The 20,000-nt window shown below is 39.7% G+C and overlaps 4 protein-coding genes across 10 annotated transcripts in view; 2 read left to right on the plus strand and 2 right to left on the minus strand.

The window, feature by feature from the left end:
* nrn1a (neuritin 1a) overlaps positions 1-3,285 on the plus strand; it is a 23,125-nt gene extending 19,840 nt beyond the window's left edge. The window contains exons 3-4 of one of the 3 annotated variants that reach the window (XR_005638032.1): positions 2,184-3,054; positions 3,104-3,285. Coding sequence is in view for 1 of the 3 variants with exons in the window: in XM_039790777.1 (XP_039646711.1) it covers positions 2,184-2,412 (229 nt within the window). In the remaining 2 variants the exon portion in view is untranslated. Of the gene's footprint in view, positions 1-2,183 lie in introns of all 3 variants that reach the window. The other 2 variants (XR_005638033.1, XM_039790777.1) reach the window with 2 other exon arrangements.
* The window catches only part of LOC120552569 (NLR family CARD domain-containing protein 3-like), a 1,238,648-nt gene that overhangs the window by 418,856 nt on the left and 799,792 nt on the right, over positions 1-20,000 (minus strand). The window lies entirely within an intron of this gene.
* LOC120552568 (NACHT, LRR and PYD domains-containing protein 12-like) overlaps positions 1-20,000 on the plus strand; it is a gene marked incomplete in the record, with an annotated part of 803,490 nt that overhangs the window by 314,678 nt on the left and 468,812 nt on the right.
* LOC120552596 (uncharacterized protein C18orf63) overlaps positions 17,112-20,000 on the minus strand; it is a 5,992-nt gene continuing 3,103 nt past the window's right edge. For 3 of the 5 annotated variants that reach the window (XM_039790778.1, XM_039790779.1, XM_039790780.1), the window contains 3 exons: positions 18,873-18,929; positions 17,627-17,738; positions 17,112-17,387 (listed from right to left, as the gene is read on the minus strand). In XM_039790778.1, the coding sequence (XP_039646712.1) occupies positions 17,350-17,387; positions 17,627-17,738; positions 18,873-18,929 (207 nt within the window). In that variant the 3' untranslated portion in view covers positions 17,112-17,349. Of the gene's footprint in view, positions 17,393-17,626; positions 17,739-18,609; positions 18,711-18,872; positions 18,930-20,000 lie in introns of those variants that run through there. The other 2 variants (XM_039790781.1, XM_039790783.1) reach the window with 2 other exon arrangements.

Raw genomic sequence — 20,000 nt, forward strand, 5'->3', positions numbered from 1 at the left:
CTTAAAATTAGGTCCTATGTTTCCACATTTCTAGGACATTTTCAAAGTTAGGTCTTGTGTTGCTACATTTCCCTTCAATTAAGCCCTATCCTCCCAAAACATTTGTTAGGGTTAGGGGGATAAAATCTGATACAAATTTATGAAAATAGAAATGTGGGAACATTGGGCCTAATTTTGGAAAATAAATCTTAGAAATGTGGGAACTGTGGGAACACAGGGCCTAATTTTGAAAATAATCTTAGAAATGTGGGAACATAGGGCCTAATTTTGAAAATAATCTTAGAAATGTGGGAACATAGGGCCTAATTTTGAAAATAAATCTTAGAAATGTGGGAAATGTGGGAACATAGGGCCTAATTTTGAAAATAATCTTAGAAATGTGGGACACAGGGGCCCTAATTTTTGAAAATAATCTTAGAAATGTGGGAACATAGGGCCTAATTTTGAAAATAATCTTAGAAATGTGGGAACATAGGGCCTAATTTTGAAAAGAATCTTAGAAATGTGGGAACATAGGGCCTAATTTTTAAAATAATCTTAGAAATGTGGGAACATAGGGCCTAATTTTGAAAATAATCTTAGAAATGTGGGAACATAGGGCCTAATTTTGAAAATAAATCTTAGAAATGTGGGAAATGTGGGAACATAGGGCCTAATTTTGAAAATAATCTTAGAAATGTGGGAACACAGGGCCTAATTTTGAAAATGATCTTAGAAATGTGGGAACATAGGGCCTAATTTTGAAAATAATCTTAGAAATGTGGGAACATAGGGCCTAATTTTGAAAATAATCTTAGAAATGTGGGAACATAGGGCCTAATTTTGAAAATAATCTTAGAAATGTGGGAACATAGGGCCTAATTTTGAAAATAATCTTAGAAATGTGGGAACATAGGGCCTAATTTTGGAAAAAAAATCTTAGAAATGTGGGAACATAGGGCCTAATTTTGTAAAAAAAAATCTTAGAAATGTGGGAACTTTGGGAACATAGGGCCTAATTTTGTAAAAAATAATCTTAGAAATGTGGGAACATAGGGCCTAATTTTGAAAATAATCTTAGATATGTGGGAACATAGGGCCTAATTTTGGAAAAAAAATCTTAGAAATGTGGGAACATAGGGCCTAATTTTGAAAATAATCTTAGAAATGTGGGAACATAGGGCCTAATTTTGAAAATAATCTTAGAAATGTGGGAACATAGGGCCTAATTTTGAAAAGAATCTTAGAAATATGGGAACATAGGGCCTAATTTTTTAAATTATCTTAGAAATGTGGGAACATAGGGCCTAATTTTGTAAAAAAACATCTTAGAAATGTGGGAACCAAGAGACTAATCCAAGAGACTTCAGATACAGTATTAGGGGACCACTAAGGTCTATATAAAAGAGACTTCAGATACAGTATTAGGGGACCACTAAGGTCTATATAAAAGAGACTTCAGATACAGTATTAGGGAACCACTAAGGTCTATATAAAAGAGACTTCAGATACAGTATTAGGGGACCACTAAGGTCTATATAAAAGAGACTTCAGATACAGTATTAGGGGACCACTAAGGTCTATATAAAAGAGACTTCAGATACAGTATTAGGGAACCACTAAGGTCTATATAAAAGAGACTTCAGATACAGTATTAGGGGACCACTAAGGCCTATATAAAAGAGACTTCAGATACAGTATTAGGGGACCACTAAGGCCTATATAAAAGAGACTTCAGATACAGTATTAGGGGACCACTAAGGCCTATATAAAAGAGACTTCAGATACAGTATTAGGGGACCACTAAGGTCTATATTACAGAGACTTCAGATACAGTATATATTTGTTGAAACAACCCCATAATACATAAAGTTTTTCATCGTAGAATAATTTCAACCAGAAAAATATAGAAAGAACATGACCTCGCTGGAAGTTGGTATATACTCATGGAAAAGACGAGTGTAGAAATATGCTCAGATAAGAGTCTCCCACACTTTGCTTTGAGTTTGTTTTACTGGAAATATAAACTTCACCGGCTGTGTCTTCATAAGCTTTTCCCTGGCTGTGTTGCCAGATTCTGGGATGGCTTCCACTCTTGGCTCTGCCTCTTTGAGTAGACGATGCATTCAGTTTCAAAACCATGCCTCCCACTGCAGTCATAAGCTTGGTGGTGTTAACGCTTGCTGTGTTTTCTCTCCTGCCAGTTACTGGGATAACTTCCACTCCTGTGCCACGACGGCGCTGGCCGACTGCCAGGAGGGCGCCACGGACCTCTGGGAGAAACTGAAAAAGGAATCCCGCAACCTGGATTTCCGTGGGAGTTTGTTTGAACTCTGTGGCGGCGGAAACGCGGCGCCCAGATCGGCCGACGCCAGGGGGCTCGCCTTGGTCCTGACCACGCTGCCAACCGTACTGACTTGGCTGGCGTTTTAACAAAAAAACAAAACAAAAGGAGAAACGTAACGACGACGACAACAACAGAAAAACCCAACGAAGAAAATCAAAAGAAAACCACAAATGAAAAAAGAAAACAGAAAACAGAGTGATAGCTACTCTTCGAAACTGAAAAAAATTAAAAAAAAACCAACAACAACAACAACTGAGTTTTGAATTCATCTGCAGAAAAAAACTATACACACCCAAAAATGGATTTTTACTACATCTCCGTATATGGCGGCCTGGTTTGCCTTTCCTGGGACATCTGCAGGCCCGTCCTCCCGGAGCGCTCATCCAATCACACGCTGACCTGACCTCGGAGGTCGATAACATGAAATATTCAACGCGCCGTCGAGCTGGAAATGATGACAATGATGAAAATTTGATGGATCCTCGCCCTGCTTACAATCGTGGAATTACACAGTGTTAAAGTCAACCATGAATTATTGATGTTTAGTAGGCTAGGCCTAGACAGCGCTCTGTGGCTGCCTGGTGCTGACACAATATCAGGCGCTACATTAGGGTTCCCATATAGCCTGAGGTACACATTCAATATCAGGCGCTACATTAGGGTTCCCATATAGCCTGAGGTACACACTCAATATCAGGCGCTACATTAGGGTTCCCATATAGCCTGAGGTACACATTCAATATCAGGCGCTACATTAGGGTTCCCATATAGCCTGAGGTACACACTCATGTGTAACGTGAGGCCGAAGCTTAACGCCACAAAATCAATAGCTGCATCTCATGTTCCTTAAGTTGCACTCCCTTGACTTCCCTTGACTCCTCGCGTCTTATTCCCTCCCACCGAGAAGGCACACGATTCTTTAAGGTTTATTTAGATAGGGACAGATACAAAAAAAAAAACATAGATAAACTTCAACAGTCATCTGATGTATGTATCGTAGTGTTTTTAGCCGAAGCTAATTCTCAACACTAGTAGGGCTTTTGGTCACAAATAAAAAATACAGATTTACATTATTATTATTATTATTAAAAATACAATAAAGATGCAATAAAAAGAAATGAAATGAAAATGGAAGGAAAGTATACAATGAGAGCACAGTGTAAAAACTAAATATGAGAGATTGTTCCCGAATTAGCCACAATTTGGTATTTTTTTTTTTTTAAAAGTGGCTAATGTTGGGATACATTTCAAGTGGTCTGGTCAGAAAGGAGGGAGAGGCGCGAGGAAATCATGCGAGGAGAGAGGCAACGAGCAAATGTGTTTTTAGTGGCTGCACGGCTCCCAGGAAGGCTGCTCTCCTGTTTCCTTGCCTATAGCTCCTCGATGCTCGCTCCTTCGCGAGCAGAAATAAGAGCTTTGAGGTGGCCTTCACCGAGGCAAGGCAAGGCAATCTTATTTATACAGCACATTTCAGCACAAGGCAACTCAAAGTGCTTTACACACAACATCAAACATTAAAAAACAAAGAGCAAAATAGGGATTAAAAATAAGAATAAAAATTATATTATTATTATTATTAATATTAATATTAATGAATACAAATGTAATACCATATAAGATACATAATAATAATCATAGTTCAGTATAACAATAGGTGGAACCGGGCCAGGTTCGGATAGAGATTTAGAAATTATGTTGGGGGTTTCGGGTCGGGCTCGGTCACATCAGCGCGATAAGGCATTGAACGTTTTTAATTTAAAACGGCTTATTATGTAGGTGCGCGCCTGTGTTAACGTACGCTTGTTGCCCCGTGTGCGCTGATGAGCTCATCTGTTGACATTTTCCGAATACTCTCGGACAGAAAAATGCAGGGCCGAACCGCACTCTTATTTCCAGACACAATTTTTAGCCCGTAAGTTACGACCAACCCTTCTAGCTAACGTTAGCTAGCGGCTACCTAATGTTGACGTTAGCTAGCGCTAGCTGATACTGGCGATTTCTAGTCTGCAACATATTTTGGGCTTCATTTAATAAACATAACCTGTAGTAGTACACAATCGTATGCGTATCGCTTTTATTACAATGTGCGGAATTACTTTACGTTGCCTGTTCATGTCTATTTATTTCTATTTCTCAACGTTAATCACCGGCCGTCTGTACAGCATCAACAGGGGGCGCCATTGTTGTTTATGTGTGACGTCAAACACTGTAACTGGGAGTTGCCTTGAACGCAGCACAACTTCCGGTTCAGCCTGAGGACCGATGAGTCGAGGAGCTGTCAAATTAGCGACATGAGATGCAGCTATAAAGACAAGCCGAGGCCTAGTGCTCATTTCAGACCAGTCGCCTCATTTCCATCACAGACAGTTTTCTCCCTTTTCTTTTTTTTTTAAATCGCGCCAAAGTTGAATGTGTTGAGCCCGGTAGGTTTGATGGACTGAATGCTTGATGGTGCTGTAATATTTGTATTCTTATTGGCTGTTTATTGTGCTCAGGCCATGGTCACACCAGCTTTTATCACAGCGGCATTTAGCGCCAGGTTTTAATACGTTGGTGGACTTTTACAGGTAAATTTGTAGCACTGACTACTAGTTCTGACATTTGACCCACGCGACATGGCTTCCAGTCAATCGTGTGCCGGCAGTAAGGCGTGTTTTGAAATTTATAGTATTTAACTTTTGGTTGTTGAACTGGCTAGCTTGCCGCCCACCCGCTAGCTTCAATTTATAACAATCAAAGCCACGTTAAGAAATCTCGCTATGCTGGTTTTTGGTGTGACCGTAGCCTTGTTTTTTCCCCCGCCAAAACTCTGCAGGGAAGTACTTCAGAGTTAAAAAAAAGCCTGCTTTTCATTAGAGAACAGTTGTTAATTAAAATGTTAATTTGCATGATTTAAGTTCAGACACTCTCGAAACATTTCAGGAAATTAGCACAAATTTAAAGAAAAAGGTAGCCTTGTCTCTGGTGTCAACCAGGCTACCTTTTATTTTTTTAATTTGTGCTAAGGTTCATTCACAGCCCATTTCCAAAGGTCATCAACAGACGCTGCTCAAATGCCTCTGGGCGCAATTGGATAGTCCTTCAACCAATCAGAGCAACGATCTGGGTGACATAGCAGCGACAGCGGCATCAACCGATTGCTGCGCTTCGGTAGCCGTCACGTCGAATGTAAACAAAAATTCTGCTCGCCGTAGCTGCGCTATCGCCATCGTGTAAAGCCCGCCTTTCTAGCTTTAGGTTGTGCTTATTTCCTGAAATCTAACGAGAAAAGTCCTGAGTGTAAACCGTAGAAACATCCGTCTGAAATAATTATAATAATCAAGGATTATTTTGGAAAAGTAGAAACACGTTAGAATTAACTTTAGTTCATGTTGGTGATGTATTTCCCACCGTTCCTTCGCTCAGCAGAACCATGTGTTAGAAATGAATGAATCTGTTACTGAGAGAAGATATTTTTAAACGCTGACAGCAATACGAAGATGTGACTCCACGGCCAGTGTAGCTATAAAAAATAAAAATAAAAAAAAATCTAACCGTGGCTGAAGACAGATATGACTGTTGCCATTTAGCACATTAACCCCCTTTTCATTCGCCATTCTAGACGACCTTAGAGGCGATTTATCAACCCGTTCTCATTCCTAACTCGTAAAATACGGACGCTTGGTCAGAGTCTCTCAGCGTCAGATACTGACGCAAAAATCACCCTTTAGCTTCTGTATGGGACACACCGGGCGGAGCAGCAGCTACGCGGCGCTGTAAGATGACGTAGTATTAAGAGAGACAACAGTAGAGAGTAGTATGTAGAGAGACAACAGTAGAGAGTAGTATGTAGAGAGACAGCAGTAGAGAGTAGTATGTAGAGAGACAGCAGTAGAGAGTAGTATGTAGAGAGACAACAGTAGAGAGTAGTATGTAGAGAGACAACAGTAGAGAGTAGTATGTAGAGACAACAGTAGAGAGTAGTATGTAGAGAGACAACGTAGAGAGTAGTATGTAGAGACAACAGTAGAGAGTAGTATGTAGAGAGACAGCAGTAGAGAGTAGTATGTAGAGACAACAGTAGAGAGTAGTATGTAGAGAGACAACAGTAGAGAGTAGTATGTAGAGAGACAACAGTAGAGAGTAGTATGTAGAGAGACAACAGTAGAGAGTAGTATGTAGAGACAACAGTAGAGAGTAGTATGTAGAGAGACAGCAGTAGAGAGTAGTATGTAGAGAGACAACAGTAGAGAGTAGTATGTAGAGAGACAGCAGTAGAGAGTAGCATGAAAGCCCAAAATTCTTCTTTCTTCTTTACCTAAACCCAACTGTCCCGTTCTTATTCACCTAAACCAACTGTCCCGTTCTTCTTCACCTAAACCCAACTGTCCCGTTCTTCTTCATCTAAACCCAACTGTCCCGTTCTTCTTTATCTAAAACCCAACTGTCCCGTTCTTCTTTACCTAAACCCAACTGTCCCGTTCTTCTTCACCTAAAACCCAACTGTTCCGTTCTTTTTTATCTAAACCCAACTGTCCCGTTCTTCTTTACCTAAACCCAAATGTCCCGTTTTTCTTCACCTAAACCCAACTGTCCCGCTTCTTCTTTATCTAAAACCAACTGTCCGTTCTTCTTTACCTAAAACCCAACTGTCCCGTTCTTCTTTACTTCCAAAACCCAACTGTCCCGTTTTTCTTTATCTAAACCCAACTGTCCCGTTCTTCTTTACCTAAACCCAACTGTCCGTTCTTCTTTACCTAAACCCAACTGTCCCGTTCTTCTTTATCCTAAACCCAACTGTCCCGTTCTTCTTTATCTAAACCCAACTGTCCGCCTCTTCTTTACCTAAACCCAACTGTCCGTTCTTCTTTACCTAAACCCAACTGTCCCGTTCTTCTTTATCTAAACCCAACTGTCCCGTTCTTCTTTATCTAAACCCAACTATCCTGTTCTTCTTTATCTAAACCCAACTGTCCCGTTCTTCTTTATCTAAAACCCAACTGTCCCGTTCTTCTTTACCTAAAACCCAACTGTCCCGTTCTTCTTTATCTAAACCCAACTGTCCCGTTCTTCTTTACTCTAAACCCAACTGTCCGTTCTTCTTTATCTAAACCCAACTGTCCCGTTCTTCTTTACCTAAACCCAACTGTCCCGTTCTTCTTTACCTAAACCCAACTGTCCCGTTCTTCTTCACCTAAACCCAACTGTCCCGTTCTTCTTCATCTAAACCCAACTGTCCCGTTCTTCTTTATCTAAACCCAACTGTCCCGTTCTTCTTTATCTAAACCCAACTGTCCCGTTCTTCTTTACCTAAACCCAACTGTCCCGTTCTTCTTCACCTAAACCCAACTGTCCCGTTCTTCTTTATCTAAACCCAACTGTCCGGTTCTTCTTTATCTAAACCCAACTGTCCCGTTCTTCTTTACCTAAACCCAACTGTCCCGTTTCTTTTACCTAAACCCAACTGTCCCGTTCTTCTTTATCTAAACCCAACTGTCCCGTTCATCTTTACCTAAACCCAACTGTCCCGTTCTTCTTTATCTAAACCCAACTGTCCCGTTCTTCTTTATCTAAACCCAACTGTCCCGTTCTTCTTTATCTAAACCCAACTGTCCCGTTCTTCTTTACCTAAACCCAACTGTCCCGTTCTTCTTTACCTAAACCCAACTGTCCCGTTCTTCTTTATCTAAACCCAACTGTCCCGTTCTTCTTTACCTAAACCCAACTGTCCCGTTATTCTTTACCTAAACCAAACTGTCCCATTCGCGGGTGTCACTGAAAATATACCTTTTATAAGCCCACCCTTGATCTTTTCCTAAACTTTACTGTCCCATTCTTGTGCCATGTCTGTTAAACGTACGTTCTGACCCATATAGTCCAAAGTGACGCTAATAGTCCCAGCCCAGGGCGTTTAGATCTGACGCTAATGGAGACTTTTAGCGTCAAAGGCACCTGACCAAGCGTCCGTATTTTACGAGATGGGAGTGAGAATGTGTCGGATATATTTTAGGTCTGTAAGTTAGATTAAAAAAGCTGAGTCCCAACAGTACGGTAGCATCATTAACTACATAAACACGGTAAATAAATCCGAGGACGTTGTTTATTTCGTTGCCGAGGCACAGATGACGTTTCCGCTGCCTTCTGACAAAAAGATGTGTACTTATGTTTGTTTGTCTGTTTGTTGGTTAGTTTCTTTATTAATGGGGATGTCGAGTAACAAAAAGAGTTTAAAAAAAATGGACTTATTCTAAAAAAAAAGAAATCATCTAACAAGAGAATATGTATATCAAAGGATTTTGAGAAAATAAAAAAAAGCTCTATTATAGATAGTCTATCCCAGAAGATTGATACTTTACAGATTATAGGCCTACTGAGATATAACAAAATAAAAGATTGCTAAAATGATAAAGAGTAATAAATAAAATGACTAATGTTTGAAAATCAGTGTGTGCTTTTATTCTATTTTATTTTATTCTGGGGATTAAAAAAAAGTGGATTTATGTATTGGGTTTGGTTTGTCTTTGGTGTTTTAAAGTGCTCATATTATGCTCATTTTCAGGTTCATAATTGTATTTAGAGGTTGTACCAGAATAGTTTTACATGGTTTAATTTTCAAAAAACATATTTTTGTTGTACTGCACATTGCTGCAACTCCTCTTTTCACCCTGTGTTCAGGTCGACATCTCACTTCTGTTCCATCTTTGTTGGGAGTCGCACATGCGCAGTAGCTAGGTAAGGACTACTAGCCAGTCAGAAGAAGAGTATGAGGGCGTGCCCTGACAGTACCTAGGTAAGGACTACTAGCCAGTCAGAAGCAGAGTATGAGGGCTTGCCCTGACAGTACCTAGGTAAGGACTACTAGCCAGTCAGAAGCAGAGTACGAGAGCGTGCCCTGACAGCAGCTAGGTAAGGACTACTAGCCAGTCAGAGGGGACCACAGAAGCAGAGTATGAGGGCGTGTCCTGACAGCAGCTAGGTAGGACTACTAGCCAGTCAGAAGAACGAGAGTATGGGGGCGCCCTGACAGTAGCTAGTGTAGGACTACTAGCCAGTCAGAAGCAGAGTATGAGAGCCTGCCCTGACAGTACCTAGGTAAGTACTACTATGCCAGTCAGAAGCAGAATGCGAGGCGGCCCCCCTGACAGCAGCTAGGTAAGGACTACTAGCCAGTCAGAAGCAGAGTATGAGGGCGTGCCCTGACAGTACCTAGGTAAGGACTACTAGCCAGTCAGAAGCAGAGTATGAGGGCGTGTCCTGACAGTACCTAGGTAAGGACTACTAGCCAGTCAGAAGCAGAGTATGAGGGCGTGCCCTGACAGCACCTAGGTAAGGACTACTAGCCAGTCAGAAGCAGAGTATGAGGGCGTGCCACGCTAGCAGCTAGGTGAGCATTATAACGTGTGTTGTCTCTGAAGTAAAGGCTGGACTACAATAGAGCTGTTTGGAGCAGTTGGTGTACAGTGTTTTCTGTTGGAGATGGTAAGTTCCTTTGGGGGGGACTTTGGGCTTTTTCACTTTGTGAACCTATAACATGCACAAAAATATATATATAACACAATAAAGGAAAGGGGAAAAGCCAAAAAGCATAATATGAGCACTTTAAACAATGCACTCTCATGAACGGGTTTTGTACAATATCGTACGAAAACGTATGCACAACAGTTCATAAAATATCGTACGTAAAAAGTAATCCTCAGAAGTTGGCTTTGTATCCAATTTTAACCCTTTTGTTGTCTTCGGGTCAAATTTGACCCATTTTCTAAATGTCTATATCAGAAATATGGGTTTCTTTTTAAATACTTAATTTTGATTACCCCAAAAATAACATGGATCATTCCATACAACGCGCTTCGCAAGTACAACAAAAATCTCTACTTTCATTGAATTTTTGTTAAATATTTTAGCAAAATTGAACATTTTCGAAACAGTATCTCGACTGAACGTTGAAATATGCTAATATCTGTGATTTTTTTTCAGCGTTTTTGGCTCTTTTTTATGCTTTTGAGACTTTTTTCACTTTTTTCAATGTTTTATTTTTTAAATTCATGGTCAATAAGCCTAATTTATATGGCACTGTACCTTATTTTTTAGTTAAAAAAGCAGAAATTATGAATTATTTTGACTAATAGTTCAAGATCAGAGGATGTTGAGTGAATCACAGACTGGTTTATGTCAAAGTTTAGTTACGATACTCTTTTAAAACAATTTCAACATTTTATAAAACTGAATCAAACACAGAAAATTCAATGAAAGTAATCATTAATTTTTCGTGCAAAGATCGTTAAATGGGTTCCATACAACGTACATCCATGCATCCATGTTATTTTTTAGCATTTTGATTCAAAGAAACCCATATTTCTGATATAAAATCTTTGAAAACGGGTCTGATTTGACGCAAGGAAAACACAAGGGTGAATATTAGACTAAAAAATTCATAATTTATGCTTTTTAACTCAAGAATTAGGTATAATTTCCTATAAATGAGGTTTATTGACCATGAATTCCAGAAATAAGTGTAAATCTAGTAATGATTTTGTGTTAGTGGTGCTTATACACGTTAGTGAAAATAAGCGTCCAAAAAGTGCCAAAAACATTGAAAAAAGTGCCAAAAGAGACAAAAATATTAGAAAATGTTTTCAGTTTTGACCCGGGAGGACAATGCATGGTCGAATGGAAGACATTTTTATGTTTTTAACTCTACTTTTGATCCAGAACAATGTCTTCTCATCAACAGGTTTGTTTGGTATCCTGTGAAATTAGGCGACCGCTGGCTGGTTCACCAACTGGTCTTTATTTTATTTATTTTGATTAGGACAATGCACATTAATCAACATTTCTGTAAATGCACCAGTGTAGTCCTAGCTGCATGCATGTCTTTATGGTGGGAAGAAACCGGAGCAAACTCCACACAAGAGCAAGAAGGTTCGAACCCAAAACCTTCGTGCTAACGATTGAGCCACCGTGCTGCCTAATCCTGGTCCTAAATGCTAAGTTGGTCTTTGTTAAGACCAGTCTTTATCGGTCGGTTACACCAACCTAACTTAAAGGATAAATCCGGCCGATTTTTATATGAATCTTGATCGCTACATGTATCCGAGTACTGAAAAAAAAAGACCAAAATCGGTGCTAGCAAACTGGAGTTGCTGCAGCTAATGGCCAGAGCTCCCAGTTAGCTAAAACGCCAGTTGTGGGGGGCATAAAGAGGGCCTTTGTGCCTCTTAACAGACACAAAATGCAATTAAAATTGCTGTGCAACATGAACAGGGCCCTTACGTGACAACAAGATGCATTTTCAACTCAGAAATTGTGAAGAAACCGTTTAAATTAAAAGTTTGTACTGGCCATTAGCTGCAGCAACTCCAGTGTGGTTTTTTGTTGGTCCGATTTTGGTTCGACAGCCTTCGTACAGAGAGTGATGTACGAGAGAAGTGGGAAGACCTCCTGAGCAGAGCGAAGAAAGACCATTCCTCAAAAAACAAACCATCCAACCGGCAGGGGTCCTCCCTCTAAGACGTCAGTTTATAGTGACATAACTGTGGATATATTTGGAGAAGACTCCCCTGCTTTTACCGGTTTAGTCGCTTTACAACCGGTCTTAGTGAGAAGAGGGCTTATGTGCTCATATTATTATTATTATTATTATATATATATATATATATATATATATATAGCATAATATGAGCACTTTAAGTCAAGATGGTGCAACTGGCGTAACTATTAGGTCGGACTTTGAACACTGAGTTAAGATCTACTTAGCTTAAAGGTCCCATGGCATGACAATTTCACTTTATGAGTTTTTTTAACATTAATATGAGTTCCCCCAGCCTGCCTATGGTCCCCCAGTGGCTAGAAATGGTGATAGGTGTAAACCGAGCCCTGGGTATCCTGCTCTGCCTTTGAGAAAATGAAAGCTCAGATGGACCAATCAGGAATCTTCTCCTTATGAGGTCATAAGGAGCAAGGTTACCTCCCCTTTCTCTGCTTTGCCCGCACAGAGAATTTGGCCCAGATACAGTATTAGGGGACCACTAAGGCCTATATAAAAGAGACTTCAGATACAGTATTAGGGGATCACTAAGGCCTATATAAAAGAGACTTCAGATACAGTATTAGGGACAACTAAGGTCTATATAAAGGGACTTCAGATACAGTATTAGGGGACCACTAAGGTCTATATATAAAAGAGACTTCAGATACAGTATTAGGGGACCACTAAGGTCTATATAAAAGAGACTTCAGATACAGTATTAGGGGACCACTAAGGTCTATATAAAAGAGACTTCAGATACAGTATTAGGGGACCACTAAGGTCTATATAAAAGAGACTTCAGATACAGTATCAGGGGACCACTAAGGTCTATATAAAAGAGACTTCAGATACAGTATTAGGGGACCACTAAGGTCTATATAAAAGAGACTTCAGATACAGTATTAGTGGACCACTAAGGTCTATATAAAAGAGACTTCAGATACAGTATTAGGGGACCACTAAGGCCTATATAAAAGAGACTTCAGATACAGTATTAGGGGACCACTAAGGCCTATATAAAAGAGACTTCAGATACAGTATTAGGGGACCACTAAGGTCTATATAAAAGAGACTTCAGATACAGTATTGGGGGACCACTAAGGCCTATATAAAAGCATCCTAAAAGCAGCGTGTAATGGGACCTTTAAGACCAGGTGTAAGTTAAGTGAGGTGAGTACAGTTGAGTTTAGCCGCTGGAAAAGTGAGCGTCATGCGGCCGCGATAGTTACAATCTAATAATCGAACGAACAGCCAGAATGTAAAAATACTTTTGCGTATTATGTTGTAAACGGCCTCCTATACAGCGGCAGACACTGTGGTGAAGACAGTTAAAAAATACTTTGAATACATGCAGATTACAGGTTTAAATCTCCGTAGCTACATGTACAAATGCTTCATGAGAACAGCCTGGGTTTGTTGCAATCAAGATGGTGAACTCTTCTTCACCCAAAAACACACACACACACACATTAATACACACACACACACACATTAATACACACACACACACACACACACACACACACCCACACACACACACACACACACACACACACATTAATACACACACCACTCACACACCCACCCCCCACACACACACACACACACATTAATACACACACTCACACACACACACACACACACCCACACACCCTCACACCACACATCCACACATTAATACACACACTCACACACACACACCCCACACACTCACACCCACACCCCCACACACACACACACACACACCACCACCCACACACACACCCCCATACCCACACTCACACCTCCCCCACACACACACACACACACACACACACACCTCCACACACACACACACACACACACACACACACACACACACACACACACACACCCCCCCCCCACACACACACACACTCACACCCCACCCACACACTCACACATATACACACACACACACACACACACACACACACACACACCACACACACACACACACACACACACACACACACACACACACACACACACACACACACACACACACCCCACCCACACACCCCATACCCCCCCACCCCCCCCAACACACACACACACACACACACACACACACACACACACACACACACACACACACACACACACACACACACACACACACACACACAGTGTATATTCATTATTAATGAGGGAGAGTCCCTGAGCTGCCAAACGTCTCAGCACTCAGTTTATATTGATCGAGAGGAGAAAGAGGAGGAGGAAGAAGAGAGAGAGAGGAGAGGAGAAGGGGAGGAAGAGAGAAGAGAAGGGAGGGAGAAAGAGGGAGGGAGGAGGAAGAAGAGAAGAGGAGAGAGGGAGAAGAGGGGAGGGAGGGAGAAGAGAGAAGAGGGAGGATGTAGGGTTGTAGAAGATGTTCATCACTGTTTGAAGCCGATCTAAATCCCAAAATCCAAGAGAAATAGAGGTAGAAACTTTGAAAAGGGCAACAAATCGTCAAGAAAGATAGAATATTTCTATTACGGTGATAGTATCCTCTTCTTAAAGCCTTTTGTTCCATGAGATAACCCTATGGGCCTGATGGTCTTCTGTATTTTATTATAGTAAAGGTTTCTGTAATTCGATAGTGATTTCATTAAGCTTTAATGAATGAATGGAGAGTATTCTCTCATATTAATTATGGAAATTGATGGGGGAGAACTCTAGCGACTGTCACCATGGGAAGCAAAAGAAACACAAGATAAGATAAAACTTTATTGTCTGTTGACAAAGAACATTTTCTAGCATTGTCTGCTGCTGCAGTCACATGACAAACATCTGACACACCTGCACACACACACACACACACACACATGCACACACACCTTGGGGATAGCTACTATATATAGGTAGGATAGGCTAATATATATAGGGTAGGATTACTATATATAGGTAGGATAGCTACTATATATAAATGGTAGGATAGGCTACTATATATAAATGGTAGGATAGGCTACTATATATAATGGGTAGGATAGGCTACTATATATAAAGGTAGTACTACTATATATAAAGTTAGGATGGCTACTATATATAATGTAAACATTTTAGGATAGCTACTATATATAGTGGATAGCTAATATATAAATGGTGGATAGGTACTATATATAAATGGTAGGAAGGCTACTATATATAAATTAGTAGCAATATATAGTAGGATAGGCATATATAATGTAGGATAGGCTACGATATATAAATGGTAGGAAGGCTACATATATAAAATGGCAGGATAGGCTACATATATAAATGGTAGGATATATATATAATAGGATACTATAAAGGTGGATAAGTCATATAGTAGGATAGGCTATATATATAAATGGAGGATAGGCTACATATAAAACGTTAGGATAGGCTACTATATATAAACGTTAGGATAGGCTACTATATAAAGGTTAGGATAGGCTACTATATATAAAGGGTAGGATAGGCTACGATATATAAATGTAGGATATAATATATAAATGGTAGATATTATATATAGAGGATACTACGATATATAATGTAGGATTACTATATATTGGTGGATAGGCTACTATATTTATGATAGGATCTATATATAAAGTGGATAGTACCATATATAAAGGGGGGATACTAATATATAAAGGTAGGATAGGCTACTATATATAAAGGGTAGGATAGGCTACTATATATAAAGGTAGGATAAGCTACTATATATAAAGGGTAGGATAGGCTACTATATATAAAGGTAGGATAAGCTACTATATATAAAGGTGGGATAGGCTACTATATATAAAGGGTGGATACTACTATATATAAAGTGGGATAGGCTACTATATATAAAGGTAGGATAGCTACTATATTTAAGCAGGTAGGATAGGCTACTATATATAAAAGGGTAGGATAGCTCATTTTATATGTATTACTATATAGTGGATAGGCTACTATATATAGGGTAGGATAGCTACTATATAAACGGTAGGATAGGCTACCATATATAAATGTGGGATAGGCTACTATATATAAGGTGGGATAAGCTACTATATATAAAGTTAGGATAGGCTACTATATATAAAAGGGTAGGATAATAATATAAGTGGATACTACTATATATACTAGATAGCTACTATATATAAACGTTAGGATAGGCTACTATATATAAGGTAGGATAGGCTACTAATAAAGGTATAAATGGTAGGATAGGCTATATATAAATGGTAGGATAGCTACAATATAATTGGTAGGATAGCTACATATATTATATAGTAATAGGCTACTATATTGTAGGATAGTACTATATATAAAGGGTAGGATAGGCTACCATATATAAAGGGTAGGATAGGCTACGATATATAAAGTAGGATAGCTACATATATAAAGGGTAGATAGGCTACTATATATAAAGTGTAGGATAAGCTACTATATATAAAGGGGGATAGCTACTATATATAAAAGTAATAACTACTATATATAAAGGGTAGGATAGGCTACTATATATAAAGGGTAGGATAAGCTACTATATATAAACGGTAGGATAGGCTACTATATATAAACGGTAGGATAGGCTACTATATTTAAACGGTAGGATAGTCTATATATAAAGGTAGATAGGCTACGATATATAAACGGTAGGATATACTATATATAATGGTAGGATAGGCTACAATATAAAGTGGATAAGCTACTATATATAAATGGTAGGATAGCTACTATATATAAATTGTGGATAGGCTACTATATATAAGGGTAGTAACTACTATATATAAAGGTAGGATACTACCATATATAAAGGGTAGGATAGGCTATTATATATAAACGGTAGGATAGGCTATATATAGGTAGGATAGCACCATATATAAAGTAGGATGCTACATATATAAATGAGATACTAAATATAAAGAGGATAGCTACTATATATAAAGGGTAGGATAGGCTACGATATATAAATGGTAGGATAGGCTACGATAACAACGTAGTGTGTGTTCTGAGTGACGGTCCAACATCAGATAGGCTATATAGGCTCTTTACAGCTACACTAAGTTGTTCAGACAGCCCACTTACCCATTCATCAGTTTGAATCTGTCACACCATTTTCCCCTGTTGCCATGGGAACGTTATGAAGTGACGTAATTACGTGACGTGAAGATCATTGAAAAGCAGGGTGTTGGGGGGGAAATCACTTTTATTCTCTTGTTCATCAAACTGCAGTTTTTGCAAGTTCTCGCAATTTCATCGCATAAAGTTGCATAAATATCATATAGCATATTCCAAATAGCATTTTTTAAGAAAACGTGGCGCATAATCAAGGATTTTTGCCCCGCAACAATCACAAAAAAACTCCATATTTATCTGGAAGGACTGCCTATAGGTCCAAAGACATGTCAGCTATAGTAATATTATAGTTCTGGGTACCGCCAATGATTTCCTGAATCGAGACGTGTCAATTTTAATGTTTTTTCTTTAGCTTTTTCCAAAATAAATGACCCTTTTTTGACGTTTTGGTGCTTTAATTTATAAATTTTTAACTTCTCGTTAATCATTAGGACTGCCAGTGCCTGTAGCATTTGTATATACTGCCTATCCTATGCCATGGACCAGACACACACACACACACACACACACACACACACACACACACACACACACACACACACACACACACACACACACACACACACACACACACACACACACACACACACACACACACACACACACACACACACACACACACACACACACACACACACACACACGTGTGATATGTCAGACTGTGTCCAAGGCTAATTAATTTAGCGTGTTGACACCAGACGTACCAGCGATGAGGTAGAGTCCTGCTTTGTTCCAGCTGGGAGCCAGTCTGGTGATCAGAGAGAAGGACACACAATACTGGAGGACACCTGGAAACACACACTGAGAGGAGCTCAGCTACACACATATACACACACACACACACACACACACAGAGACACACACACAGAGAGAGAGACAGAAACACAGACAGACACACACACACACACACACACAGAGACAGAAACACAGACACACACACACACAGACACACACACACACACAGAGACACACACACACACACACACACACACACACAGAGACACACACACACACACACACACACACACACAGAGACACACACACAGAGACACACACACAGAGAGATAGAAACACAGACAGACACACACACAGACACACACACATATAAATACACACACACACACAGAGAAACACACACACAGAGACACACACACACAGAGACACACACACACAGAGACACACACACACAGACACACAGACACAACAGACAGACACACACAGAGACACACACACACACACACACACACACACAGAGAGAGACAGACACACAGACACACACACACAACAGACAGACACACACAGAGACACACACACACACATACAGAGACACACACACACACACAGACACACACACAGACAGACACACACAGAGACAGACACACACACACCGCAAACAGACACACACACACACACACACACACACACACACACACAATGAAATTGAATGCCAACATCATGACCATTTAATCTAAATCAGTGTATTTTAAGCCCGAGACAAGAAGTATTTACCAAGAAATGTTACCTGAATTTAATAAAACATGTCTGTGAAGTGTGTTTGTACTCTAATAACACACAACTTAATAAAAGATTTGTCGCATTTAGAGCTCTTAATGCTATGGAGAAAAAAAAAGTACAAAATAAAGTAAATTAAAAACCCCAGAAAAATATGCATCTATGATGTCACAGCATTTCTTTGATCCTACAAAAAGGACACAACTTTTATTTTGAATTTTTTTTGAATATTAAATTCAAGACTTTTTGAATACTTTTAAGACCCCAACAGGTAACCTGTAAATATATCAAAATATTAAGGATTTAATAAATGTAAAATGTACACACTTAAGCACTTGTGTTTGTTACTTCATCACTTCATCACTTCATCACTTCATCATTTCATCATTTCATCACTTCATCACTTCATCACTTCATCATTTCATCACTTCATCCCACCTGCAGACTGCGTCTCTGGGCAAACATCTGAACGATGCCTTTCTGGAAATACGACATCTGCAGAAAGAGGAGAGAGTTTATCACATACAATGATGACACACACACACACACACACACACACACACACACACACACACACACACACACACACACACACACACACACACACACACACACACACACACACACACACACACACACACACACACACACACACACCAGCTAAAATATAGCTATCATTAATCCTATTAGTACCTGTGCTTTTCCTACTACGATGGTTATAATGAGAGTTAGACAGCATGTTTTAACAGAGGGTAATGAGCTGTGTGTGTGTGTGTGTGTGTGTGTGTGTGTGTGTGTGTGTGTGTGTCAGGGAATGTTTGGTATTCAGACCAACAATTATGGTGCGTGCCTCTGCTTGGGAAATGTCCGCACGCAAACACATATCTGAGCTGAAATCTATAACAACTGTCAGCAAGTGTTTCCTGAACTCAACACACACACACACACACACACGCGCGCGCACACACACGCACGCACACACACACACACGTGTGTATGTGTGGGACGGTGCAAACTGATAAAACGCATGATTATACATGGGGTTAAAAATGGCAGATTTAGCCAAAAGGCTATTTTTGATCTGTGTGTGGGTGTATGTCTGTGTTGTGGTATGGGTGTGTGTTTGTGTTGTTTGTGTGTGGTTGTGTTGTATGTGTGCGTTTGTGTTGTGTGTGTTTTGTGTGTGTGTGTTGTGTGTGTGTTGTATTGTGTGTTTGTGTGTATTGTGTGTGTGTGGTTGTGTTGTGTGTTGTGTGTGTATTTTGTGTGGGTTGTGTTGTGTTGTGTTATTGTATGTGTTTATTGTGTTGTGTGTTGTTTGTGTGTGTGTGTGTGTTGTTTGTATGTGTTGTTGTTGTATATGTCTGTTTTGTATGTGTGTGTCTGTGTCTGTGTATGTGTTGGTGTTGTGGTGTGTGGTGTGTGTCTGTTTGTATTGTGTGTGTGTGTGTGTGTGTGTGTGTTTATGTATTGTGTGTGTGTGTCTATGTCGTGTGTGTGTGTGTCTGTCTCTGTGTGTGTTGTTGTGTATTTATGTCAGTGTCTGTGTGTGTATCTGTGTTTCTG

The sequence above is a fragment of the Perca fluviatilis genome, chromosome 22, assembly GCF_010015445.1.
Source record: "Perca fluviatilis chromosome 22, GENO_Pfluv_1.0, whole genome shotgun sequence".
Lineage (NCBI taxonomy): Eukaryota > Metazoa > Chordata > Actinopteri > Perciformes > Percidae > Perca > Perca fluviatilis.